The sequence below is a fragment of the Emys orbicularis genome, chromosome 8 (assembly GCF_028017835.1).
Source record: "Emys orbicularis isolate rEmyOrb1 chromosome 8, rEmyOrb1.hap1, whole genome shotgun sequence".
Classification (NCBI taxonomy): Eukaryota; Metazoa; Chordata; order Testudines; family Emydidae; genus Emys; species Emys orbicularis.
The window spans coordinates 68040850-68067902 of NC_088690.1; the positions used below are offsets into that span (position 1 = coordinate 68040850).

Here is a 27053-nt window from a genome sequence, read left to right on the forward strand (position 1 = left end):
ACCCGGCCTCAGTGACCCATGCACGTGTACCTGAGCTCCCAGCACCCATTATGGCAACTCAGCTGCCCTAGGAATGAAGCCACATGCCCCCAGCCCATCTGCCTAGCTACACAGAGGTCCCCCCAGTGCTGCACCGCTCTCCCTTAGGGTGACCAGATAGCAAGTGTGAAAAATCAGGACGGGGGGTGGGGGGTAATAGAAGCCCATATAAAAAAAAGCCCCAAATAATGGGACTGTCCCTATAAAATCAGGACATCTGGTCACCCTACTCTCCCTGCATGAGCATGACCTCCCCCAAATACAACCTTCCACCAGAATGATGCCACTAATGGCCAGTGGGAGAGTCTGGCGCATGCGGGACACAGAGCAGTCATGGGAGCTGGCCATGGACTGTGTAAGTCAGGGCCACAAGAGAGAAGAGACCACAGGCCTCAATGCATACAGAACTAAATGCAACAGTCAGCTCTGAGACTTAGCTCTCCACACACTGCACCACAAATACACACACACACAAGCCCATGAAACGAGTCTAGCTATTTCTGCTAGAAGGCAGAGAAAGAGATTGCTATTGTTATTTCTGGTTTACAAGGCTTGAGCAGTGTCCAGTACTATGGGGGGCGGGGGGTGTCGTGGCAGACAGACAGAGGGATAGACAGACATTTAATCCACAAGCACTAGACAGTGAATGCAGTCAGGGGCCTGGGCAGCTATACAGGGCCAAAGCAGGAACTGCCCAGGAGGTACCTGTAACAATAATGTGGTTTTACTGCTGTAACGTTAAACCAGTTATTTACCCCGCTAACTCCCACCCATGGGACTGCCGGTCTCAAAGTCCTGCATTAAACACATTCCCCTGTGGGCTGAGCAGCAGAGTCAACAAGAGCAGGTTAATATTAACCACTGCAGCCAGCTCCTGCAGGAGCGTCCAAGGAGCTGTGTAGTTAGGCTGGGGTATTCGTTCATAGGTCGGGCAAGAGGGAACTGCTAGCTTGAGAAGCACGGCCCAGTTGTTAGGGCATGAGCCTGGGACACTGGAGTGCTGGGTTCAAGTCTCTACTCTGCCATATACTCTCCGGGTGACCTTGAGCAAGTCAATTAGCCTGTCTGTGCCTCAGTTTCCCCACTGTACAATGGGGCTAATACCACTGCCCTGCCTCACAGAGGGGTTGTGTTGAGGATAAATACAGATACCATTCAGATACTACAGTGATGCAGGCCAGATAAATACCTAAGACAGAGCAGTGGTCTCAGGTTCAATCCTGCAGACAGACTCCCCTGTCCCTGGGCTGCGATGTGAAGGCACATCCTGGTGCTCCGGCTGAGATGCCCTAGCCCGGGGAGCTGTAACCCACGTTAACCTGGTCTGTGCCCCCCTCTAGTGGCTAGACAACATAGAGCAGTGAGGTCACTACAGCCTCAGTGCTACCAGACCCGCTCCTGTATCTCCTGCAGCAACAGCAGCTTCTATTTGGAGACCCACAGCTGCTGGCATTCCAGCAAGGGAGGGGAGCAGAGCTCCCCTTGCCCCATCAATCAGACCAGAGGGCAGCACCGAACCCTGTGTGGATCGCCAGGGCCATTTGCACAGAGGCTCCCTGGAGTCCCCCCTTGCCGCTGCTGCCCCCAGGGAGGGCCCTGTGAAAGGGGCATTCATTTCCCCATCCTGGGGCTGGTGGCAGGGCAACTTGCATCCTGGCCCCCTCACCCCACCCCCAGCTCACAGCCCTGCAGGGCGCCCTCTGCAGAAGGGGAGACGGTAGGGAGATGCACAGCCCGCAGGGCTATTACTTGTGGGATGGGGAGAGTGGTGCCATGGAGGTAGGTGACAAGTAGCGGGGAGGATCCCATGTGGAAGGCCCCTTCCCCTGAAGGAGGCAAGAGTCACACCCTCTATGCGCTGCCCAACCTTTGCACAGCTGGGCTGGCTCACCTCACTGGTGCACCAGCGTGAATTCAGTGCAAGGCTGTCTCCTGCTGCAGGTTTGCTCTGAATTCACTAGCCTGGAGCACTGCAAACAGCATTGAACCCAGCAGGAAGCATAGAACCGCACAGCCCCTGCTTTTTCACTACAGACCCTTGTGCCACTCACTGAGCATTGTCCTGCCTGCACCCTGGATGAGGCAGGCACCTGTGGAAACAATGGCATGAGAACCTCCAACTGGGCACTGGATCCTAATGCCCATAAGGAAGGGGCAGAGTGAAGGCTGCAAGTGCCACCTTAACTGCAGCATTTCCCGGCTTGGCAGGCTTCCCCCACCCCCCCAACCTGGATGCTCCTAACAGAGTCTTTTTTAAACATACTTTGCTTGCTTTTGCTTAAAAAACATTGACAGAGAAAGGAACGACATGTGCCATGACCTGCACTGGAGCAAAATTCACCCAAAACAGAAAGGCAACACCACACAAGGCGTGTGCACCTCCGGCATCCTGCTTCAGCCCAAAGGACACCCACGGCTTTCAACGGGAGTTGGATCAGGTCTATAGTCCTTAGTGAGGACTATGCCCAGGCAAGGATTCCAGATGCAGTTTCACTTTTTGCAGGAGTCCTGTTGAAAAGGGGCTGGTCCTCTCCCCTGCCACCCCCAACACTCTCCCTTAAGTCAAAAGTGGTCAAACTCTAAAAACCAGTCCCCAGGGGCAGAGCCCTAGCATGAGAAATTGCACCTCGAACAGTGAATTTCTTGGAAAGCACAAATGTGCGGAAACAGGCATTTATCACTGAAACTGCTCTGCAGTTCTAACTGTGGCTGGCATGGTCTTTTTATACCTAGTCACCTCCAGTGGTTGATTCAAACTCCTGGAGCCTTTCTTCACTGAGTGACTGAACTTTGGAGTCAACAAACAAGGGCCAAACTCTCCTTTCAGTTACTCCTGATTTCTACCATCAGGAGAGCACAATTTCCACATCTCCCCCCGCACCCCCGCCGGCCGCCCCTCAGCCAACAGATTGGAGCAGGAACTGTGGTGATTTCAGGCAAATCTGGGATGGGTCTCCTCAGCAAGATATCTGCATTTGGGCTTTAAAGTTAAACCTTCCCTGGATAAAGGAGTACATCCTTGTTGTGTCTTCAGCGTTCTCAGGGAAAGGGCTAGGACAGAAGACACTTAAAAGCAGCAATGCTAGGAGTTAAAATGCACCTGCAGTGTGATAAGGAAAAATAACATATTGGTCACAATATGGTTGTGACCAATAGACATATTGGTTAACCAATGTCTAAATGGGGCTTTCACATAAAGCATTGGTGGATGGTTTTAATAAATGATTTAATCACTGCTTATGGACCGTTAAGGAGCCCAGGAGGTCACTAGGCTGCTTCAAACCTCCTGTGTCAGGGTTTAGGCAGATCTCTAACTACTGTGGGGGCAGATTATCCCATCTAACCCCTTCCACTGATGTGCACAGCACCAGCTGTAACATACACTGCTCGTGTCTGGAGCAGGCTTAGCACCTCTACTAGGCATCAATTATTAATCCTTTATAAACAATCTATAATTGGATCCTGTACATAAAGCAGGACCTAAGGTTCGGTGACCTCGTTTGGAATCTGTACACTGTAGGGCCTCGGAAGTCCAGCCAAGGCTCAGAGCTCCCCTGGGCTAGGCACCATACAGACTCTCCCTGTCCCCCGGAGCTCACCACGTGCTTATTGGACAGGGCCCTACAGGTAGCTGAAGCAGATGAGTGGGGTGGGGGTAGGACAAGGGACCTTCCACAGAATGGGGATTAGCATGAGTCACTTTCACAACAAACATGTCAATGACCAAGTGGCTGGCACTGCCGAGTGAGCCACTCCGGGAGCTTTGCCACACCGAGAAACAGCCACCCAGCCAGGCCAGCAGAGAGGGAGCTGCGCTCCTGACTTGTCCAGGTGACACACCCCTTCCCCGAGCACTGCGCTCGCCCCCCAGCTCGCCATTCCTCTCTCAGTCCCCATTCAGCCCCCTCGCTAGAGCCCAGCATCAGCCAGCTTGCAGCAATAACACCAAGGACCGCGGCAGAGTCTGAGAGTCCCCTCTGCACATGCCAGGTACAAACTCACCAGGAGTCTGAGTTCCTGGCCTCAGGGGTCACCTGCTGTGTGCTAGCTGTGGGGTCACTTGGGCACGGACCTGTATGCAGAACATGTCTGGAGTTCTGCAGGCCAGGGTGTGCATCTGAGCCGTGCCCATTGCAGCAAGGGAAAGGCTCCTTTGCACCCTCCTCTCCCATGGCTGGAGGGCAGGGGGAATTCGACAGACAGAGCAGGGGCAATTTCAGTCATGCAAGGCCCAGCCCAGCTGCTTCCCAGAGCTTCTGGTCTGGCCCACATGGATCTCCTGCCCCAGTGGAGCAGCACAGTGGGCAGTCAGGGCCTCAGGTCCCTTCATCTGACAGCACAGTTGCGGGGCCAGGCCACCGGGTGTATGGCTGAGGGGATCTAGAGTCCAGAGAGCCCTCCCCTAGGGGGAGATGTGCTGCTAGATGGAACCCGTTGAAAAGGGTTGTTCAAGACAGAGTCCTTGACCTGGTTTCTTGTTGAGTTCCAGCTGTCCTGGACTTTCTCCCATCTCTGACGTCAGCGCAGCTAGCCCTGACAATGGCAAAGATTTCCTTAGCAGATCACTCTGCCTGCATGTCTCTGGGGCAGGGACCCTGCAGTTTGCCCATCCCCTGGGGAAACCATCTTTTAGCAGGTCTTACAAACTTGAACCATCCCATCCAGGAGACTAGTGATCTAGGGACTGGAACTCAGAGTTAGCCAGACCCATGGCAGGGCCATTGGGAGCCAATAGGATCAATCTGCACCACTTAATGCAAAAGATCTAATTCCTGGTGCCCGTTGCCCTGGCATGGCAGGTTTTGGGATTAGAGGCCCTGCTTTCCACATAGATCAGGTGAGGCTTGGGCCTCAACACCCTTCCCCCATCTCTGACCATTGCCAGACACAAGTAGTTTAGTTTGGTTTCCCCCTCCCTCAGGAGCAGCTTCCTCCCCCACGTAGGATCAGCCCAGGGGTCCAGCCTCCTCTAGCTGAGGATAGCCAGCCCCAGCTGCTTCCGAGGTCAGGGAGGGAATAACCTGTCCAAAGAGTCAGTTTCCTCCTGACCCCTATCATCAGGGCCGGCTCCAGGGTTTTGGCCGCCCCAAGCAGCCCACCAAAAAAAAAAAAAAGCCGCGATCGCGATCTGCGGCGACAATTCGGCGGAAGGTCCTTCGCTCCCAGCGGAAGTGAGGGACCGTCTGCCGAATTGCCGCCAAATCGCTGGACCTGCCGCCCCTCTCCGGAGTGGCCACCCCAAGCACCTGCTTGCCAAGCTGGTGCCTGGAGCCGGCCCTGCCTATCACCTAGTGGTTGGTTTATAGCCTGCATGGAAGGGTCTATGGCCCTGAAGGTTTTGTCCCCTGGTCAGCGTAGCTGTAGATGTTCTCATTAGCCGTATAAAAGTCTAAATCTATTTTGAATACTCCTAAGCACTTGGTCTCAATAAGATCTAGTGGCAATGAGTTCCACAGACAATGCTTGGTGTAAAATGTATTTCCTTGTATCAGTTGCCTTTCAATTTCTTTGACTTTCCCCTTGTTCCTGGATTGTGAGAGCGGGTGATCAGGAACATGTCATTTACCTTCTCTGAGTTGCTCAGCACACCTCTAGCATGGCCCCCTCATCCATCTTCTCTGGAAACTGCACAGGGCTAGCCTTTTCACTCTCCACAGGGAAGTCATTCCAAGCCTCTGACCATTTTGCCAGCTGCCTATGAAGCCCTGTATTTCTTCTCTCTTCTTTTGGATAACAGGAGTGGGGTACTGTACTGTATTCGTGTCCAGGAGAGCGCGTCCCGTTGGTTTATATAATGGCATTGTTCTAGTCTCAGTATTATTCTTCATCCCATTCATTCTGCGTTCAGCCTGTTCTCCCTCCCAGCTGGGACACAGTCTAGCCCCAAACTGTACCACTGCACCATATCCAAGAGAAGGCTGCGGAGGGACCTGATAACAGTCTTCAGACATGTTATAAAAGACAGTGATCATCTGCTCTCCATGCCCACTGAAGGGAGGACGAGAAGTGATGGGCTTAATCTGCAGCCAGGGAGATTCAGGCTAGATATCAGGAAAAACCTCCTGACTTTAAGGATGTGTCATGGGGTGCTCTACTCACCGCTGGTCTGGCGCCTCCTCCTGGTCGCTCTGGGGATTTGCTCTCGAGGCAGACGCCCCCGTCTGCGGTTTGCACATCGTCACTCTGACTTGGGTCTGCGGCTCCTCTCACTCCAGAACCCTCAGCATCCGCTTCGTGATTTAGCCCTCTCGCTAGGTCAGTCAGCGTTCCCCCTTCCGGGTTTCAGTCCAGCAGCAGTCCTAGGAAGTCAGCCCATTCACTGCCCCAGTGCCACTCCCTCAGTGGCTGGGCTGGCCTGCCCCCTCCAGGTTCTGGTCCTGGGACCCTCAGCTCAGCAGTTCTGGGCTCTACCCTCTCTGCTCCTTCCCTAGACTGCTTCCTACCACACTGGTTCCCCTTCTCTCTGGGTGTACCAGCTCCAAGAACCCTCCTCCCAGGGAGGGACTGCCCTTTCTCGGCAGCCCACTACCTGGCTTTATATGCCCTGCCTGTCCCTGCACACCTAGAATCATAGAATCATAGAATATCAGGGTTGGAAGGGACCTCAGGAGGTCATCTAGTCCAACCCCCTGCTCAAAGCAGGACCAATTCCCAACTAAATCATCCCAGCCAGGGCTTTGTCAAGCCGGGCCTTAAAAACCTCCAAGGAAGGAGACTCCACCACCTCCCTAGGTAACGCATTCCAGTGCTTCACCACCCTCCTAGTGAAATAGTGTTTCCTAATATCCAACCTAGACCTCCCCCACTGCAACTTGAGACCATTGCTCCTTGTTCTGTCATCTGCCACCATTGAGAACAGCCGAGTTCCATCCTCTTTGGAACCCCCCTTCAGGTAGTTGAAGGCTGCTATCAAATCCCCCCTCATTCTTCTCTTCTGGAGACTAAACAATCCCAGTTCCCTCAGCCTCTCCTCATAAGTCATGCGCTCCAGACCCCTAATCATTTTTGTTGCCCTCCGCTGGACTCTTTCCAATTTTTCCACATCCTTCTTGTAGTGTGGGGCCCAAAACTGGACACAGTACTCCAGATGAGGCCTCACCAATGTCGAATAAAGGGGAACGATCACGTCCCTCGATCTGCTGGCAATGCCCCTACTTATACAGCCCAAAATGCCGTTAGCCTTCTTGGCAACAAGAGCACACTGTTGACTCATATCCAGCTTCTCGTCCACTGTGACCCCTAGGTCATTTTCTGCAGAACTGCTACCTAGCCATTCGGTCCCTAGTCTGTAGCTGTGCATGGGATTCTTCCGTCCTAAGTGCAGGACTCTGCACTTGTCCTTGTTGAACCTCATCAGGTTTCTTTTGGCCCAATCCTCTAATTTGTCTAGGTCCCTCTGTATCCGATCCCTACCCTCTAGTGTATCTACCACGCCTCCTAGTTTAGTGTCATCGGCAAACTTGCTGAGAGTGCAGTCCACACCATCCTCCAGATCATTAATAAAGATATTAAACAAAACCGGCCCCAGGACCGACCCTTGGGGCACTCCGCTTGAAACTGGCTGCCAACTAGACATGGAGCCATTGATCACTACCCGTTGAGCCCGACGATCTAGCCAGCTTTCTATCCACCTTACAGTCCATTCATCCAGCCCATACTTCTTTAACTTGGCAGCAAGAATACTGTGGGAGACCGTATCAAAAGCTTTGCTAAAGTCAAGGAATAACACATCCACTGCTTTCCCCTCATCCACAGAGCCAGTTATCTCATCATAGAAGGCAATTAGGTTAGTCAGGCACGACTTCCCCTTGGTGAATCCATGCTGACTGTTCCTGATCACTTTCCTCTCCTCTAAGTGTTTCATAATTGATTCCTTGAGGACCTGCTCCATGATTTTTCCAGGGACTGAGGTGAGGCTGACTGGCCTGTAGTTCCCCGGATCCTCCTTCTTCCCTTTTTTAAAGATGGGCACTACATTAGCCTTTTTCCAGTCATCCGGGACCTCCCCCGATCGCCATGAGTTTTCAAAAGTAATGGCTAATGGCGCTGCAATCTCATCCGCCAACTCCTTTAGCACCCTTGGATGCAGCGCATCCGGCCCCATGGACTTGTGCACGTCCAGTTTTTCTAAATAGTCCCGAACCACTTCTTTCTCCACAGAGGGCTGGTCACCTTCTCCCCATATTGTGCTGCCCGGTGCAGCAGTCTGGGAGCTGACCTTGTTTGTGAAGACAGAGGCAAAAAAATCATTGAGTACATTAGCTTTTTCCACATCCTCGGTCACTAGGTTGCCTCCCTCATTCAGTAAGGGGCCCACACTTTCCTTGACTTTCTTCTTGTTGCTAACATACCTGAAGAAACCCTTCTTGTTACTCTTAACATCTCTTGCTAGCTGCAACTCCAAGTGTGATTTGGCCTTCCTGATTTCACTCCTGCATGCCTGAGCAATATTTTTATACTCCTCCCTGGTCATTTGTCCAATCTTCCACTTCTTGTAAGCTTCTTTTTTGCGTTTAAGATCAGCAAGGATTTCACTGTTTAGCCAAGCTGGTCGCCTGCCATATTTACTATTCTTTCTACACATCGGGATGGTTTGTTCCTGCAACCGCAATAAGGATTCTTTAAAATACAGCCAGCTCTCCTGGACCCCTTTGCCCTTCATATTATTCTCCCAGGGGATCCTGCCCATCTGTTCCCTGAGGGAGTCAAAGTCTGCTTTTCTGAAGTCCAGGGTCCGTATTCTGCTGCTCTCCTTTCTTCCTTGTGTCAGGATCCTGAACTCGACCATCTCATGGTCACTGCCTCCCAGGTTCCCATCCACTTTTGCTTCCCCTACTAATTCTTCCCTGTTTGTGAGCAGCAGGTCAAGAAAAGCTCTGCCCCTAGTTGGTTCCTCCAGCACTTGCACCAGGAAATTGTCCCCTACACTTTCCAAAAACTTCCTGGATTGTCTGTGCACCGCTGTATTGCTCTCCCAGCAGATATCAGGGTGATTAAAGTCTCCCATGAGAACCAGGGCCTGCGATCTAGCAACTTCTGCTAGTTGCCAGAAGAAAGCCTCGTCCACCTCATCCCCCTGGTCTGGTGGTCTATAGCAGACTCCGACCACGACATCACCCTTGTTGCTCACACTTCTCAACTTTATCCAGAGACATTCAGGTTTTTCTGCAGTTTCATACCGGAGCTCTGAGCAGTCATACTCCTCTCTTACATACAACGCAACTCCCCCACCTTTTCTGCCCTGCCTGTCCTTCCTGAACAGTTTATATCCATCCATGATAGTACTCCAGTCATGTGAGTTATCCCACCAAGTCTCTGTTATTCCAATCGCATCATAGTTCCCTGACTGTGCCAGGACTTCCAGTTCTCCCTGAGCCTGTTCTCTAAGTAGCTGCCTCCAGTCAAAAGTTCCCCTGTTTACAGCCTAATTAGCTGCTGGGCCCATCTGGCCCAATTCCATTCTTGGAGGGCCAGTGTGGAGATCTCATCCCACCACAAGATGGTTAAGCTCTGGACTAGGCTCCCAAAGGAGATTGTGGAATCCCCATCATGGGAGGTTTTTAAGAACAAACAGCTGCCAGAGATGGTCTACGACTAGGTTTTCTCGGCCCTGCCTCAGCGCAGAGGGCTGGACTTGATGACCTCTCGAGGTCCCTTCCAGCCGGACATTTCTATGATTCTATGATACAGCCAGCTAATCCCAGGTCCAATCCTGCTTCTGTTGGTGTCACAAGAGCAGGGCCGGCTCTAGGCACCAGCAAAGCAAGCAGTAGCTTGGGGCGGCAAATTTGCAGGGGCGCAAGAATCCAGCCTGGGAGCTGAGAACCAACAGGGGGCCCTGGGAGCTGTAGTTCCTTGGTTAGCTCCCTGCCTATAGAGCTGGCCCTGGAGCAGGGAAAGAACTACATTTCCCAGCATTCCCTTGGCTGCAATTAACAGGAAAGGGAGGGGCAAGGAGTGGAACTGAAACCTCATGCTGCAGCTTCCTGTGAATGGTAGGGACAGAGCCAGCCCCCCACCCCACCCCAGCCCTGGACTCTCCCCTGCCCACACCCCCTGCTGCCCTGGCTCTGGCCCCCACCTGCACCCCCCTGTTGCCCCAGCCCTGGGCTCTCCCCTCACCAGCACCTCCTGCCGCCCCAGCCCTGGGCTCTCCCCCAAAGAAAGAATTGGGTGGACTAAATGGACAGTGCACCTCTCTATCTGAAGCCTAGCAAGGGAGATCCCACTAGAATTTAAAATGAAAAGTAAGGGAGGGGAGGCTCTACTAGGACCTGGGCAGCTTTAGATACAGTACCAGGCACATAGGAGGATTTACACTTCTGAGCCATGGAAGCAGAAATTGACTTTTCTTTTCCAGATTTAGCTAATATTCAGAAAGGGAATCTAGCACCTGCCTTCCAGATTTGAACACCCTCAAAATTCAGGAGTGCTCAAGCTCAATTTAGGCAGCTGTTACTTCATTTCCCCCAAATCAAATATACTGATCCACTGTAACTTGCTGTAGAAAAAGTAGAATAAATTGAGCAAGAAATGCTTCCCAGTGGTTATTAGGACTGGAATTGCTATTTTCAACAGCCATTGTTTTTTTGTTTGTTTGTTTGTTTGTTTTTAGTTTTAGTTGTTTAAAAGGAAGACAGTAATATTTCATTGGCAAATTCCCCATAGAAACAAAGAATGGAACAAAAGAATAATAAAGGCACCTCAACTTTTCCTCATTTATGGAGGACAGTCTTATAATATGCATCCAGATATCCTTCAATCACACAAGCTGAAAATTGTTCCACTTTACTTCAGTTCTGTAACCATATGGGAACCAATCCTGTCTGTGTTCTGTGCACATCCAAAATTCCTGCTGAATGATCCGCCCTGGGAGCGAGTTACCAGTGACCCAGGGCTGGGGCGGCAGGAGGGTGCAGTTGGGGGGGGGGGGGGGCGGAGAGAGAGCCCAGAGCTGGGGGGGCGGGGGGCAGCCAAAAATTTTTTTGCTTGGGGCAGCAAAAAACCTAGAGCTGGCCCTGCACAAGAGAAACCCCCCCTTGAGTTCTCAGGGAGCAGGGGCAGGCCCCATGTATTTAGACACTGGGAGTGGCTGCTACATTGACAGTCTGACAGGGGGACCTGTTTGGCCTCTGCCATCATGGCCCAAGTGTATAAACTACCAGGCATTGCTCAACAACACGTGTAGCTCACCAGCCCCACTCCATAGTCGGGTGAAGAATGCCACTGCAAGAGTCTTTATCCAAAGCTGACCTAACAGCCAGGGAGACTCAACAATTACCCCCCGCTGTGGAAGCAAGTCAGTCTGCACCCAGGGATTACCCCTTTAGGACTAGCCCTGCCGTGGTCCTGCCTTTACATACTTTCTAGCAGGCACTAAAGGCTAGCTCACACCAGGCTTGCAGGTAGTTGCACAGCATGGGAAGGGAGGGGGGCGCAGGGCAAGTACAGCAGTAGGATCTCACAGGGGCTTTGGTCAGCAACGCACAGACCGGGCCGATTCTGCAATTGGAGTTGTAAAGACACATTTTCTGGGAAGGGAAGGCGGAGCTGAAAGGGTAGCAAGACATTTACTGGGCTTGCCCTGGGAAGCTGTCTCCTCCAGTGCGCAGCACCCCTGCTCAGTGGGCAGGTTAGTTCCCGGGGATCAGTGGATGGTGGCTGGCCCATTCTACCCTGCCCTTTGCTCGGCAGCTCTGCCCATTCCAGGGCAGCGCTGTTACACCAGTGTCCGAGACAGGCCAGCATTTCTAAACTCAACAGTCCAAAGTCCAGCTCGTCAGTCCATGTGCAGACACCTGTCTTAGTGGCCTAACTCCCATGGGGCTGCCAGTGACAGCAGCAGAAAGTGCGGCACTCAGAATTTCTGGAATCCCATCCACGTGGTCAGGTGCCCAAATACCCATGAGCTGAGCTTTAGGCGCCTGCATCTGGCAATGCTGGCCTTGTTTTGCACTCCTGTCAGCCCTGCAGCCTTATACAGCTTGGGGAGAGCAAACAGGACCCCTCACAGGGCCTGTATCAGTGACAGAATTGTTAATTCAGGCCACCTACGTGACCCCATTGTCATCAAATCCTGCCCCCAGTTACACAGCTACACCCCCACTGGAGGCAAGGGGTTGCTCCTGAGTACCTAGCAGCAGCATGCGAACTTAGATTGCAAATTCTTTTCACAGATGCACAAGCTGCTGATGGCAAGAAAACAGAGGATGGGAACTGGGCCACAGTTTGCTCTAAATAAATGGTGACAACAGCAGTATAGGAACCCCTCGCCCCCCTCACCCTATGACCAGGAAATGGGGCAGCAGAGTTGCCAACCCCAAACATTCAATAAATCGTGAGCCAGGCTCAAAAGAATCATGAGATTGGCTTAGAAAATCATGAGATTTGAAAGTAAAGCCATTTGGAGTTCTTTCTATATTGGCCCTCTGACGTTTGAGCCTCTGGCATCACATTTTCAAGCTTCTCTCTGCAACCAGCAGGGCCAACAACTTTTTTGAAACACAAAAGCCAAGATTCACTCGCGTGGCTGTGGGCTTTAAGACAAACACCAATTATCGTGTGAAACTTGAAATCAGATTCACAAGTCGGTAACACAGAGCATCCCATCTAAATATGTTTCAATTAATATACATTAAAAAAAAAGACACACAGTGACGGTTTTACAATTTGTATCCAGATCTGATTGTTAGAAGTTGTATGGGGTAAAAAAGCCACATTGCAGCCATTCAGCAGGCAGATTTGAGCTCACTTTAAAAGCCATCAATAACCTACAGATGTTCCCCCCACCCCACTCCCAAAGTGTCACTTCCCAGTGAACAAGCCACAGGCTCTGATCCTGCAAATGCCTTGTGCATGTGAGTAACTTTACACATGTCAGCAATCCCGCTGGAACAGGACTGGGCCCACTGACTTCAAATGGGACCCACTCAGTGCTTGCAGGATCAGGGCCTGGAGATCCGGATCTGCTCCCACTGAAGTCAGTGGGGCCCAAACCCTCCTGGGAATTACACACTTCAATGCTTTTGAGGATCTGAGCCTGGGTGTTTTAACACTGGTTTCCACTGGAGCAGGACTGGACCCGACATGTAAATATACCATGTAACTGGCTGCAGTCCGGTTAAAGAAACAGAAATTTGAATCCTAATGAATAATGTTCTTATCTGTCTGTTCATAGGTTCCAAGGCCAGAAGGGACCATTGTGATCAACTAAACTGAGCTCCTGTGTAACAGTCTGTTGAAAACCCTCTTTCTTCCTGGCCAGCCCCGCATGGGCCATAGGGAAGCTCACGACCTGTAGATATCAAAGGGGGCTTTATTTGTTCCAGAGTGGTTGCTGGGTGTGACTAGCAGGTCATGTGGACTTCTAACTGGGGAGGTTGGACCGTGCATGCCCTGCCCAATTGGAAGCTCATGATCGGAGATATCAGAACTGGCCTTGATTTTACAAATGGGTCAGTGGTGGTCAATGGTGGGAGGGACAAATCATGTGGATTCTTATCTGGAAGGCGGTGTTGTTGTTTTTTTGTGTGCAACTCACCCGTCCCAGACAAGAGTTTCCTTTGCAATGGCAGAGATGATGGACAAATCGCCTTTACTGGGGATTCCTTCTTGACGTTCCTACTTCTCACAGCATTTGACCTTGTCACAAGCGCCAGGAGACAAGAACGATGACTCTTCCATGGCATGGAGGAGAAAATGGAGCTTTGGACAATCTGCTCTGGCCCTTCCGTTTTTAAGACAAGAGGCAGAGAAGGCTGTCCAGCCACAAAATAGAAATTCTTAACAGTGTGCTTTGCCTCATATCACGGCAAAATTGATTGGGAGAAACACTGGTTCCTAATCCAAAGGGACCCTGATCTCAGTTACACCCACGTACCGCTGGAGGGACACTGGTGACCTCAGTGGAGTGACTCCAGATTTACCCCAGAGTCACTGAGGACAGAATCTGGCCCTGGTTGCCAACTGTCAGATGCTTTCCCATCTCCCGAGCGGTTTTCCAACTCACTTTGCAAGAATGGGCAAGCGATGGGTGTGCTGCACTTAGAAGGGGGAGGAGTTGGCTAGTGTGAAGCTACACACCCACCCCAATGAGCTTTGCGTAAGCCCAAATCCTGCCAGGACCTGAACCCTGGCAGCCTCCAGGGACTGGTTTTCAGCCGGAGGAAGCAAGTCCCAGAAGCCTTCAGTGAGACTGAGAGTAATAACACTCCTACCATAGTGCTGATCCCACAGCCCTTCCATGGGAGGCTCTCTCTACAGACACAGGATGTGTAGGCCCCTGCATGGGAGGGAGACCTTATTAACCCCACTTTGCAGACAGACCAACTGAGGCCTGGGGGAGCTGAGCTGCTGGCCAGGTCCCCCTTCCTCCCCTAGCCTGCAGGGGCAGGCTGTCCCCACAGGGCAGACCATCTCCAGGGGAAGGGCCCCTCCTGCGCCATGCCCCTCCCCATTTAAGGAGGCAGAGTCTGGGCTCTGCTGTGCAGGGAAGCCCCAGCTCAGGTGCAGGGCAGGCAGCGGGCTCCTGAGCGCTCTTACAGGTCCCCTAACGCCTGCTCCCCAGCCCGGGCCGGGATGATGTGACCGCTGCTTGCAGGGCAGCGCTGTCCCGCTCTGCGCTCCGGGAGCGCAGCCCCGCCTGCTGAGCTGGGGGAGGCAGGGGCGGGGGTACTGCGGAGCGGGGAGGGGCTAGCCGGGATTAGGGAGATCTGCTGAGCTGAACACGCAGCCCCCGAATTGCTAAACGTGCAGCCGCCAGTGTCTGGCTGGTCGCAGCTCTCCGCAGCCGCTGCGCTCGCCATGGCCTTCGCCACCCTGAGCAAGGTGCTGCTCAGCGACAACCTGGACCCCTGCTGCAAGCAGCTGCTGCAGGCCGGCGGCATCCAGGCGCTGGACAAGCCCAACCTGAGCCGGGAGCAGCTGCTGGCGGAGATCCAGGTGCGGGGAGCAGGGATGGGGGCTGCTGGGGAGCTGCCTTGCTCGGTGGGGCGCAGGCTGGGTAGAGGGCGCGGGCTGTTCCCGGGTGCCAGCCGGCCCATGCCCGGCACAGGGCCCCCCGAGTCCTGGCTGGCTCGGGCTCCGTGCAGCGCTCCCCGCCCCGCGCCTGATGCAACAGTCGCGGGTGTTTGCGCGGCGCGGGGACTCGAGGCCTGGGCCGGTGGGTGCCGCGGGCAGGAGCGGGGGCGATCGTCCAGCCAAGGGCTGCACGGACGGGGTCGGGTCCAGCTTCTGCTGGGGAGCTCTGCCCCCCAGCTCCCGTGCCTATGGTGGGTGCTAGGCATGCTCAGCTGGCATGGGTGGGGAGAGGGGCTCCAGGAGAGAGGCAGGGCCCCAGCTCGGGGCAGACCAGAGGCTTTGGTGTGACTAGGGGCAGGAGGAACAGGGGCTCCTACAGTCAGGACAGCCAAGGCTCCCCCCTGTTGGGATGGGTGGGTCTCTTCCCCTGGGGCAGCAAAGCCCCGGGGGGGCGGGCAGAGTCAGACTGGAACCATTGCTGGAACTTCGCCCAGGGAGGGGGTAGAGTCTCTGTCACTTTGCACCCGGCTTGGGGCGTCTCTGTCTAAACCCCAGGCTCTGGGCTGGAACCCCTGGGGGCGGCTCCCACGACTGCTATACTGGGGTCAGACTGGCTAGGGGCCCTTCTGGCCTTCAGACCCACACCAAGGGGTGGGGGGAGCAGTGTTTATGGAAGCTGGGGAAGGGCTCTGGCCTCCTCATCCCATCCGCTCCGGCACTCACCCCTTCAGGACTGCGATGGGCTCATTGTCCGCTCAGCGACCAAAGTGACCGCGGACGTCATCCAGGCCGCTGAGAAGCTGCAGGTGATCGGGCGGGCGGGCACCGGCGTCGACAATGTGGACGTGGAGGCAGCTACGAGGAAGGGCATCCTGGTGATGAAGTAAGAGCAGTCTGATTCCAGGACAGAGCTGCCTCTTCCCACACAATGGCTGTGGTGGCCCTGGCAGCATGCGTCCAGTTTCTGCAGGGTCAGGGCACAGGGTCTGAGGTCAGCACTTGTATGCATGGGTGTGGGGGGGAGCATCTGAGCAGATCCAGGGTGCACACCTGCAGATGTGTGGGCATGTGGTACCCCTCCTGCCACTCCATTACTTAGAAAAGGCTCCAGGGAATAGACAGGAGTTGAAATGGGCACGGTTCCATTCCCATTCTCTCTGAGCTGTTCTTGTGGGATTCTTACAGTGCGGGGGCTCGTGGGGGGCACAGGGCTCTGGGTCGGGTCCTAGAGGTTTAGCAGCGCATCTGTAGCTGATGGCGCTCCTGGATGTTCCACCTAGAACAGCATAACATTTTTTTATACTTAGTTTTCTGCTGAAAAATGCAGTTTTGGGTCAAATTCAGGAAATCAATTCAGGCAGAAATTGAGTGAAACTTTGAAAACGTTTCACTTTGACTTTTGCAATGAAGCCTTTTGACTTTCTGTTTTGAAACAACTTCTGAAATCCAGCTGAGCTTGGTTAAAAAGCAAAAGTTAAAAAAACCCTTGAAAATTAAATGACGAATTCATTTTTGAGTCAAACGAAATGTTTTGTTCTTTTGGGTTTTTCATGTTGGCCACCAAACCGACAGATTGGTTATTCACTCAGCTCATGCTCCAGCCCCCCCCCCCCCGCCCCCCCCCCCCCGCTTGCTCTGATGGGCCACTTGGGGGCGGGGGCAGTGTCCCCCAGGGCAGATCCCATGATGTGAACAGGTTGTGCAGGCCCCCAAGAACCGATCCCAGCTGCAGAGCGTATGCAATGGGGCACGGGAACAGAATGAGATGCAGTTGGGGAAACACAGCTACCATGGGGGTGGCGGGGGTTAGAATTGACCCAACCCAGCTGTTCAGCAGGAGGGAGAAAGTGGGGGGCAGCACGGCTGGAAGAGATTGGTGACAGCAGCTAGATGTTGCAGGCTGACGTGACAGCAGCAGACGGAGCCAGCGAAGCGTTGAGTTCTGTGCCCAGAGGCCCCTGCCATGGAGTGACAGTATAGTCAGTGCAGCCAGTTCAGAACCATCATGGCTAGGAATGTTGGCAAGTCACATGCAGGCTGAGTGTCCGCAAGCAGCGTCACTGGTGGCCAGAGGCCATGCTCCCATGGGGAGGGGAGCCCGGCTTTCCCAAGCCCTGGGAAAGTGACTGCAAGGAGCACTCCCAGGCCTGCCCCATCGGGCCCATCAGGGCTCCCCTGTCCCCGATGTCTGTGCTAACCCCAGTGTGCTCTGCTCTGCCCTCAGCACGCCCACCGGGAACAGCCTGAGCGCAGCGGAGCTCACCTGCGGGATGATCCTGAGCCTGGCCAGGTGAGCGTGTCTGCCCCCCCCCGGGGAGGGCGTTTGAGCAGCCAGCACCCCCCAGCCCCATCACTGCTTGGGGATCTCAGGAATAGCCCACAGCCCAAGTCCCCCACACAGTGCACTGTGCTCTGCCACATAGACTCATAGACTTTAAGGTCAGAAGGGACCATTATGATCATCTAGTCTGACCTCCCGCATGATGCAGGCCACAAAAGCTGACCCACCCACTCCTGGAATAATTCTCTCCCTTGACTCAGCTGTTGAAATCCCCAAATCATGATTTAAAGACTTCAAGTCACAGAGAATCCTCCAGCAAGCGACCCCTGCCCCATGCTGCGGAGGAAGGCGAAAAACCTCCAGGGCCTCTGCCAATCTACCCTGGAGGAAAATTCCTTCCCGACCCCAAATATGGCGATCAGCTGAACCCCGAGCATGCGGGCAAGATTCTCCAGCCAGACCCTCCGGAAAAAGTTCTCTGTAGTAACTTTTAATATCCCATCATTGACCATTGTTACTAATTACCAGCGATGGCACGTTATTGACCTATTGACTAAAATCACGTTATCCCATCAAACCATCCCCTCCATAAACACATGCTGCACCGGCTCATCTGCACTCTGCCCCACCTACCCTGCATGTGCCTCCTCCCCATGGCCCCATCTCCCCTGCCCTGGGCATCTAACTCCCACCCCACCACTGCCCCGGAGCCCTGGACGTCCAGCTCTGACCTGCCCCAGGCACAAAGCCAGGGCACCATCTCCTCGTCTCCTCCACTGATACATAAGCCCTGTCTCGCCATCACCCCTGCCAGCACAGAGCTTCCGAACCCACTGCCCCCAGCACAGGGCCTCGGGTACCTGACCCCCACCCACTCCCTGGCACTGCCAGCCACCCTGCACAGAGCACCAAACATCCAGCAGCCACTGGCTCCGCCCCCCCTCCAGCCATGTGGCTCTGAGCTCCTCACCCAGCAGGGAGCCACGAGACCCTGCCTGTGCCCCACTGGCACTGCCCCTCCCCACCACTGACGGGCAGCTTCGAGTCCCTCTGCACTGCCCACTTTGGTCACACTGTCACGCAGCCACCATCACCTGCTCCTCATCACTGCACCCACCCAACCCCATCGCTGCACCTGTCCTCCCTCCCCCATGAACCCCCAGGGCACCCACCCCCCCATCGCTGCCATTGCCCCTACCCCTCCCGCACAGAGCCCCCCAGGGCACCATTGATCCAGCCCCTACCTAGAGCCCTGGCACCTGGCTGTCCCCGGCTCACCATCACTGCCACTGGCCCGACTCCAAGCTGCCCAGCCATGTGCCCAGGCCCACGCCTCCCACACACCAGCTGGGACAGGGTGGGAGGGAACAAAGCCACAGCCCTGTAGCCCTGCGGAGCACGGACACTGGGGCATGTCGACACCCACAAAGCACTCCCCTGCCCCCGCGGCTCATACGCTCTGCAGGGCACTGACCCCACAGTGGGGTGGGGATGGCTCTGGGTGGCTCAGCCAGGGGCTGCAGACTCTGCCGACTGCAAGGCTGTTGGTGTTTCAGGCAAATCCCCCAAGCAGCCGCCTCGATGAAGGAGGGGAAGTGGGACCGCAAGAAGGTAAGAGTCCGGTGCCGTCTCCGTGGCAGTGCTTGGGGGGAGGGGGGGGGAGCTGCCTTGGAGCCAATAGTCACAGCCCTGTCTGTGTTCTGCTCTAGTTCATGGGAATGGAGCTTCACGGGAAAACCCTGGGCATCCTGGGCCTTGGCCGCATCGGGAGAGAAGTGGCCATCAGGATGCAGGCCTTCGGGATGAAGGTAAGGGAGGGAGCAGGGAAGGGAAGGGAAAGGGTTAAACTGCCCAGGGGCTCGGTTGGGTTGGTGAGGCGCAGGGCAGGTCGTGCCTGGGGGGAGGGGGAGCGAGGGTTAACGTGCCCCGTGCTTCTCCCCCAGTACACACAGGGAGTGGGGAGGAGGGGATTAATTCTCCCTCCAGCCTCGGGAATGGAGGAGAAAGGGTTAATCTGCTTCTCCATGCAGCTGCAGCCCTTGGGGGTTCTAAGGAGGGGGCTGCCCTGTCTGTACCTGCCCGGAGCCTCTCTGGGGACATGGGCGTCTCTTGTGCCTTAGACTGGTGTGACTACGGAGCCGTGCCCAGCCAGGAAAGGCAATGGGGGAAGCTCCCCTTAACTCTGCCCGTCGCACTCCTACCCCACAGTGCAGCCAAGGGGGCATGAGCAGCTGGGAAGACAGAGACTTACCCTGTTAGCCAGCAATGTACGATGGGAAGGCCGGGAGCACGGTGCTGACACTGTGGGGGAAGCTCCCTGTGCCTGGGTGCCGTGCGGATTCCCTGGCGAGAGCGAAGGGGCTTTGAGGGCACCGCTTCGGGCAGCAAAGGCAGCCTCCAGCAAGGATGCAGCCATGGCCCAAGCAGGACTAGAGCCCAGCCAGCCAGGACAGGGCTCTGAGTCTGCTCAGTAAGGAGTGCCAAGTCATGGCGGCCCCTTGCCCCCTGTGCATCAGTAGCTCTTCCCCCTCCCGCCCCCAGGGGGCCCTACCGTGGCCCCTCCCCCAGCCCTTTTGCCCACTGGGCTTTTTCCCTGCTGCACCTTGGGAAGGACATGGACAGCCCTCATGATGGGCCCCCTACTGCCCAAGGTCCCCTCCCCCAGGGCTTGGGGGGCCTGTCACCCAAAGCTGAGGAGGCCAGCTCGGGTTGTGTGAGTGGCTATGGCTGTGCTTAGACCATAGGGTACGATCCCATCATCACATCCGAGGACTCGGCTGCCTTCGGAGTGCAGCAGCTGCCCTTGGAGCAGATCTGGCCCCTGTGCGACTTCATCACGGTGCACACGCCGCTCCTGCCCTCCACCACAGGTAGGGGAGCAGGGCCCAGAGCAGCCACACCAGCCCCTGTCTCTCCCCCTGGAGGCCGTGGGATTAATAGGGCCGGGGGCTGGAGGTGAAAACAGGCCTAGGGGGAGAGTCAGATACAGCCCCATGCAGGACAAGCTGGGGGGCCCATAGCAGGAGATCTGGATAACAGTGGTCGGGGGGTGGCGTGCTGGCAGAGCCGTGCCGGGGGGCAGCAGTCAGGGGGATGGTGCATTGGCAGAGCCATGCTGGGGGGGGGGGCAGGGCTGGAATGGCAGGGGCAGCAGTCGGGAGGGTGGCATGTTGGCAGAGCCATGCCAGCCCAGTGCACAAGCTCCTATCCTCCTTCTGCCAATAGCGGAGCCCAGCCAGGGTGAAGGGGGGTCCTGTCATGCTGATTGCGGGCTCACAGCTAGGCCCTCCAAAGAGAACGCCCCAGCAGTGAGGGGAGACAGAGGCAGGGGGATGCTGAGGCAGGGGATGGGATCGCAGCAGAGAGGACTCTAAGGGACACTCCCCTAGAGCCCTCCCTCTGGTCTGGACTAGGGTGTGTGTGTCTCTTCCCCCCCCCCCCCCCCCCAGGGCTCAGGCCAGTAGGTGTGTGCTCTGCTGCCAGCTGGGACCAGCTGCACACAGTTAATTGGGATTCCCGGGTGGGGGAGGGTCCAGGGTAGCCCACGCTGGGAGGAGGGCCAGGTTGGCTAGCTCCTTGGCAGGCTCTACCCTCCCCCCCCCCCCCCCCCCACCCCGCTATCTCTCCCCAGGGTTACTGAATGACAGCACCTTTGCCAAGTGCCGGTGGGGTGTGCAGGTGGTGAACTGTGCCCGAGGGGGCATTGTGGATGAGGGGGCACTGCTTCGGGCACTGCAGTCTGGCCAGTGTGGGGGGGCCGGCCTCGACGTCTTCACTGAGGTAGGTAAATGGAGCCCCGGGCGAAGGCGGGACCCAGAGCACGTTCCCCCCTGGAACTGCCACAGCAGATGGGGGGGGCCCTGGCCTCAAGCCAAGGCCTGCTGCCCTGGGAAGGGGGTGGGTACAGAAACAAAGGGCCCATCCCAGCTGCAGGACCTCGGGCCTTGCCTGGGAGGCACAGAGGAGCCTGCTCCTTGTTCTCCCCACGTTGCTGCCCAGGGTGGGTCACTCCTGCTCCATGTAATGCTCTTGTAGCTCCTTGAGGGTAGTGGGTGCAGGGCCCTGGCTCGTTCACTGGCCGTGGGCTCCACTCTGCCAGGGCTCGGGGCCCTGTGCCAGCTGCTGGGTTTGATATCAGGGTTTAGCTGCTTGGAGAACATTACGTCCTAGCCCAGAGTGAGCAGCCACCCTCGCTGTCATAGCCCTGAGCCCGAGGCCTGTAGGCCTGGGCTGACTCTGCTTCCCCCTACCCAGCTGTGACGCTCACTTCCCTGCCCCCTGGCAGTCATTCCCCACCACACAGAGCCAGCCCCTCCCTCCCCCCCCCCCGCCCCGCTCATCTGCACCCAGCTCTGGGGAGGAGCTGGGACCCAGCCTTGCCAGGCCCTCAGAAATGACCCGTTGGAAACTCTGTAACATTCCCAAACCAGCCTTAATTCTGCCCTCCACGTGGGATTGAAGACTCCCCCACCCCGTGCAGGCCAATGGCACAGGACACCCCCCCCCTCGTGCCAGGTGCTATGCCCCTGCTGTGCGCCAGCTGCACCCTCCCCACCTGCATCAGCCGTTGGGACTGAAACACCACCCCGGCTGCTCATCCAGCCTGCAGGCCAGGAGCTGTGCCCACGTCTCCACCATGCTTGGCTGCAATGCCCCTTCATGCAGGGCCACTCACCCAGAGGGCGGCTCAGGCTAACAGGACAGGCTGTGTCTGCAGGAGCCACCCCGGGACCGCACCCTGGTGAACCATCCCAATGTGATCAGCTGCCCTCACCTGGGCGCCAGCACCCGGGAAGCACAGAGTCGCTGTGGCAAAGAAATCGCCCTTCAGTTTGTGGACCTGGCCCAGGGGAAGGCGCTGGCTGGCGTGGTGAGTGAGGGGGCATGGGGGGGGACGCAGGCTGTGAGCGAGGATGGGCGCTGCCCCAGCAGAGCTCCCAGCGAGCAGACAGCCCAGCCAACTGAACATCTCATGCTGCCTCAGGTTCTGCCTCTGCTCCAGTCCTCAGAATGTGTGTGGCCTAGTTGCTAGAGCACTGGACTGGGACTCAGGAGACCTGGGTTCAATTTCTGGCTCTAGCTGACCTTGGGCAAGTCACAGCCCTGCTATGTGCCTCACTTTCCCCAGCTGTACAATGGGGGTAATGCTATTGCCCTCCTCTGTAAAGTGCTAGCAGATCTCTGGATAAAAAGCGCTTTACAGGAGCAAGCGAGTGCCCATCAGCCCACTATGTATTCAGCCTCCTTTCCTCTGCCCCCAGGTAAACGGCCAGGCTCTCAGCAGCGCCTTGGAACCTCAGACCAAGCCCTGGATCGCCCTGGCTAAAGCCCTGGGTGTGCTGCTGCAGACATTGGCCAGCCCAGTGAAGGGAAGCGTGCAGGTCTCCACACTGGGTGAGCTCGCAGGGCTGGGCGGCAGAGAACCCAGCTCCTCGCACGGGGTGGGGCTCAGCTGGTGCTCTCCAGGAGCTGGGCAGGCAGAATGCTGGCCCTGTGTCTCTGCCCCTGTGCTGATACAGCAGTGCTGCAGAGAGGGGGTGCTGTGCAGTGCCAGGGCTGCCCTGGGGGAGGCAGGACAGGGCATGTGGCAATTGAAGGTATGTCTACACTGCATTGTGGTCCTGGGCTTGGCGTTTCCAAGCCCATGCTTGAGTGTCCACCCTGCACTGTAAACTGCATTTACAATTGCTGGAGCCAGGTCTCACCTGGCCATACTGCACTACACAGACCTCCTGGCTTGACCTGCGTCCGCACTTCAAAATGTCGGTTTTACAATGCAGTGTAGACATCCCCTAACGGCCCAGGCCAGGGACAAACCAGCAATATTCTGGCTGCTCACCCCCCTGTCTCCCCTTTGAGGGGGAAGAGGAGAGCTGGCTGGAAACTTTCATCAACTCATTTGATAGGAAAAATGCCATTTTTGTCTAAATTAAACATTTTTTAAAAAAAAAATCACTTTCAAGAAGTTCTCACACAGGGAAAATTTTTCATTTTGTAACATTTCCAAATTTTGTTTGCTAACTTCAAACCTCTTTGAATGTTATTGGATGGGGTTTTTGATTGTTATATTTGTACATCATGCACTACTGCTATGGCCCCATTGTGAAATGATGTACAAACGTAACAATCAAAAACCCCATCCAATAAAACTGGAAGAGGTTCGGAAGTCATGTCGTGAAACAGTGCACAAACAAAACACTTCACATTCCCCAAACACTCTTCCCAAACCTGTTTGAAATTCACATTTCACGGGAAATGTTGAAAACATTTGTTTGTTTTTCAGTCCGATTTAAATAAATAAATTTAGAAATGTCAAAACTTCCCACAAAATGGAAATTGCGAGTGGCCACCAGCTCTAGGGAGGAGCAGAGTGGGGCTTGGTGGGGGGGTAGCTGGGCCTGCCCTGACTTCACACACTGTGGTGGGGGAACTGCAGCAGAAAAGGGGAAGCGGGGTTGGGGAATAGTCTCCAGGGGAAATGGCAGACACCCACTTGCTCTGGAGTTATAAAACCAGGTTGGCCAAAGCTCTGAAGCAGAGGCTTCCAAGCTGGGAGGCAGTGGGAGCGGGTGGACCCAGGGTGCTGGCTGCTCATTTACATTCATTACTCTGCTCCTGTCACTTCTCCAGGGAAGCAGCTGCTGGAGCTGATGGGATGGAAGGCATAGGTGCCAACTTTCCCTGGCGCCGGTGGGTGCTCGTGCCCCCCCCCCGCCGGCACCGGCCCTGCCCCGCCCCCATTCCAACCCCTTCCCCAAAGTCCCCGCCCCAACTCTGCCCCTCCCTGCCCCATTGGACCCCTTCCCCAAATCCCCATCCAGGCCCCTCCTCTTCCCCAAACGCACTGCGTTCCCCCTCTTCCCCCCTCCCTCCCAGCTGCGCGAAACAGCTGTTCCGTGCCGCAAGCGCTGGGAGCTAGGGAGAAAAAGCGGGCACGCAGCGTGCTCAGGGGAGGAGGTGGAGGTGAGCTGGGCGGGGAGCTACCGGTGGGTGCAGAGCACCCACCAATTTTTCCCCATGGGTGCTCCAGCCCCGGAGCACCCACAGAGTCGGCGCCTATGATGGGAGGTGATGGCGACGGGCAGGGTTGGGCTATGGGAGTGGGAGGGGAACGGCAGAGTCCTTGTATTAAAATGTGGCCTCTGGCAGGAAGCGGTGGGAGGAGCCTGGCACGGGGTGGAGACCTACAGCGGCTGGGGCTCTGCTAGCATATGTCTGTGTAACCCTCATGGCTCCCTGCACCCCCAGGAGCGCCTTTGCAGAAGGCCGGGAGTTACCTGAGCCCTGCCGTGGCTACCGGCCTGCTAGAAGGAGCAGCACAAAAGGATGTGAACCTGGTGAACGGGCTGCTGCTGGCCCAGGAGGCTGGGCTAAAGGTACGTGGCTCACTTGGGACCCCAGTCACACACCCAGGAGTCAGTGCACATGGAGTCCCCTCCCTGGGTCACTTCACTGGGCCCGCCTAGCATGAGGCAAACTCTCCACTGGCCCGTCTGCCAGCACCAGAGCCCAGCTCTGTTTCATCACATCCCCCAGCAGACACTCCCTGTCCTTGCACTAGCAGGGCACCCCCCCTACCCCTTACACATAGGCAGGGATACCTGGCATCTGCTGGATGGTCTCCCCTGTAGGACTCCTAGAGGGGGCCCTGACAAGCCCCCGCCCATGGCTAGCACCAGCTGGGTGTTCTCTGGCATGCAGCCCCCGCAGAGGGTGAGAGGGGAAGGATGGCCCAGTAGTTAGGGCTCCAGAGACCCAGGTTCAATTCCCTGCACTGCCACAGACTCCCTGGGAGACCATGGGCAAGTCGCTTTGCCTCCCTGTGTGTCAATTCACAGCTGTACCCTGGGGATAGCTGTACCTCCCCGAGGGGGGGGGGTAGAAGTACCATTGCTATGGCATGGGGCTGCTGAGCTGTCATCTCCCCTTCAGGTCACGGCCACTCACAGCAACGCAGTGCCAGAGCCGTACAGCGGTGACAGCCTCCTGCAGGTCACCCTACAGGGGACCCCCTCCAGGCTAATGGGCTCGGTCCAAGGCAGCACCCCCATCCTGCAGGAGCTCAACGGAGCCAACTTCAAGCAGCCAGTTCCTCTCACCGGCCACCTGCTGCTCTACAGAGCCAAAGCTGCCAACGCCAGCACACTGCCCGCAGTGATCGGTGAGGAAAGAGCCCCCCAGCCTGCCCGTGCCACCTCCAGTCCACGAGTTACAGTTAGGCCCTGAATGTCCCACCTCACCAAGGGGAGGGCTGAGGTCCCACTCTGGCTGCTGCTTCTCTGGGGCCAGCATTGTGCAGGGCTGAGTTAAGAGGCTGCAGGGCTCCAGGCAGCAGTCGGAGTTACCGGGGGGAGCGGTGTGCCCCAGTAGGGAGTCCTGGCTCAGACAAAGCCTCAATCCTGAGAAGCGGGAAGGTAGGGGGCTGCAGGTCTGTGATCCGCCTGCACCAGTGATGGGCTCCCGGTCTCTTGGACCCCACCGTGCGCTCCTCATCCAGGGCACTCAGTTGGCAAGATACAGGGGAAAGGGTGCAGTGGGGAGATTGCAGAGGAGTTCCCGGCAGTTGTTTGGGAATTGGGGGGGGGAGCGTGGGGGGAACTGAGGGTCAGGGGTTGTGAGAAGATATCCTATGGATGTAACGAGGCCACATGCCTCTGGCAGGCAACGGTTGCAGCAGGGGGTGGGGGAGTGACGGGGAAGGCAGGGGCCGGGTGTTGCTTTGCCATTAAATATCCCCTGCCCCTGAAACGGGTTTGACAGACGATGGGCCTGGTGGCCCAGAGGACCTGTCTGCACCAGCCTGGGCTGCTTGGCCATGCTGGCTACAGGGTGGGCTGAGTTTTCCATTGATTGTGAGGGAAGGCCCAAGGGCTGCCAGTCTCATAGCCACAAGAGACTGCTGCTCTCAGCCTTGTCCTGTCCTCGCAGGGATGTTCAGTGGGGTGTTAAGTCGAGGCAGAGCAGAGCCAAGGGCTGTGTTGCGGCTGGGTGCCCTCACCCCAGCAGGCGCACAGCGTGAGCGCTCTGTGCTGTTCCTATCTGCAGGGCTGCTGGGGAAGGCTCGGGTACAGCTCCAGTCCTACCACAGCTCCTATGCTGTGGCGGGAGAACAGTGGAGCATCTTGGGAATCTCTTCAGCGGTCGGGGCCCTCGGTGACGTGGAGCAGCATGTGACAGAGGTCTTCCAGCTCACGCTCTAGTCCTTTACAGCGGCCGCTTCCCAGGAGAGCTGTTCTCCCACCAAAGCCAGGCCAGGTTCAAGACCAGCATGCAACCTCTCCCCTGGCAGCACTGCCAGCCAGCAGGCTCAGCGGGGGCTGGGCACAGTGTTGGTTGTCATTAGGAAATCCAAGCACAGTCAATACAGCGTTTGGGAGGAGAGCGTGTGCATGTGTCTTGTGTTCGGTGTCCCGCAGCGGCCCAGGCGGGGGTGAGGGGGAAGAGGGCACAGGGTATGCTTGGGATGAAGCAGGAGTCTGCCCACAGTGGGGAGAAGGTCTTTGCTCACTCCTGTTCCCCTGGCAAGATCACTGTTGCGCTAGCACCACTGCATGCCCACAGCGCAGGCCAGCACCTTACAGCCCTGCCGTGGCAGCACAGACTCCAACCCCTCTCCAGCTGCTCAGATACACCCAAAGGAGAGGAGCCAGGAACACCTCCAGCCTTGGCCCCAGCCCCTGGATGTGGGACTGTGAAAGGGGCAGCTGCCTCCCAA

General features: G+C 56.2%; 1 protein-coding gene across 1 annotated transcript; it reads left to right on the forward strand.

The window, feature by feature from the left end:
* The first annotated feature begins 14841 nt into the window (after positions 1 to 14841).
* Positions 14842 to 26538, forward strand: PHGDH (phosphoglycerate dehydrogenase). The gene is made up of 12 exons (XM_065409691.1): positions 14842 to 14979; positions 15789 to 15940; positions 17282 to 17347; positions 18895 to 18949; positions 19048 to 19146; positions 20076 to 20208; positions 20970 to 21118; positions 22056 to 22208; positions 22600 to 22732; positions 24587 to 24714; positions 25271 to 25499; positions 26384 to 26538. The coding sequence occupies exons 1-12, from the start codon at positions 14842 to 14844 to the stop codon at positions 26536 to 26538; spliced, it is 1590 nt and encodes a 529-aa protein (XP_065265763.1).
* Positions 26539 to 27053: the final 515 nt, after the last annotated feature.

Excerpts from the sequence above, each read along its gene's own strand:
- PHGDH (XM_065409691.1), top strand. The coding sequence starts at position 14,842 with ATGGCCTTCGCCACCCTGAGCAAGGTGCTGCTCAGCGACAACCTGGAC. Across the intron at positions 20,209-20,969 it reads GCTCCTGCCCTCCACCACAG|GGTTACTGAATGACAGCACC; the intron begins GTAGGGGAGCAG and ends ATCTCTCCCCAG. Across the intron at positions 22,733-24,586 it reads CGTGCAGGTCTCCACACTGG|GAGCGCCTTTGCAGAAGGCC; the intron begins GTGAGCTCGCAG and ends CTGCACCCCCAG.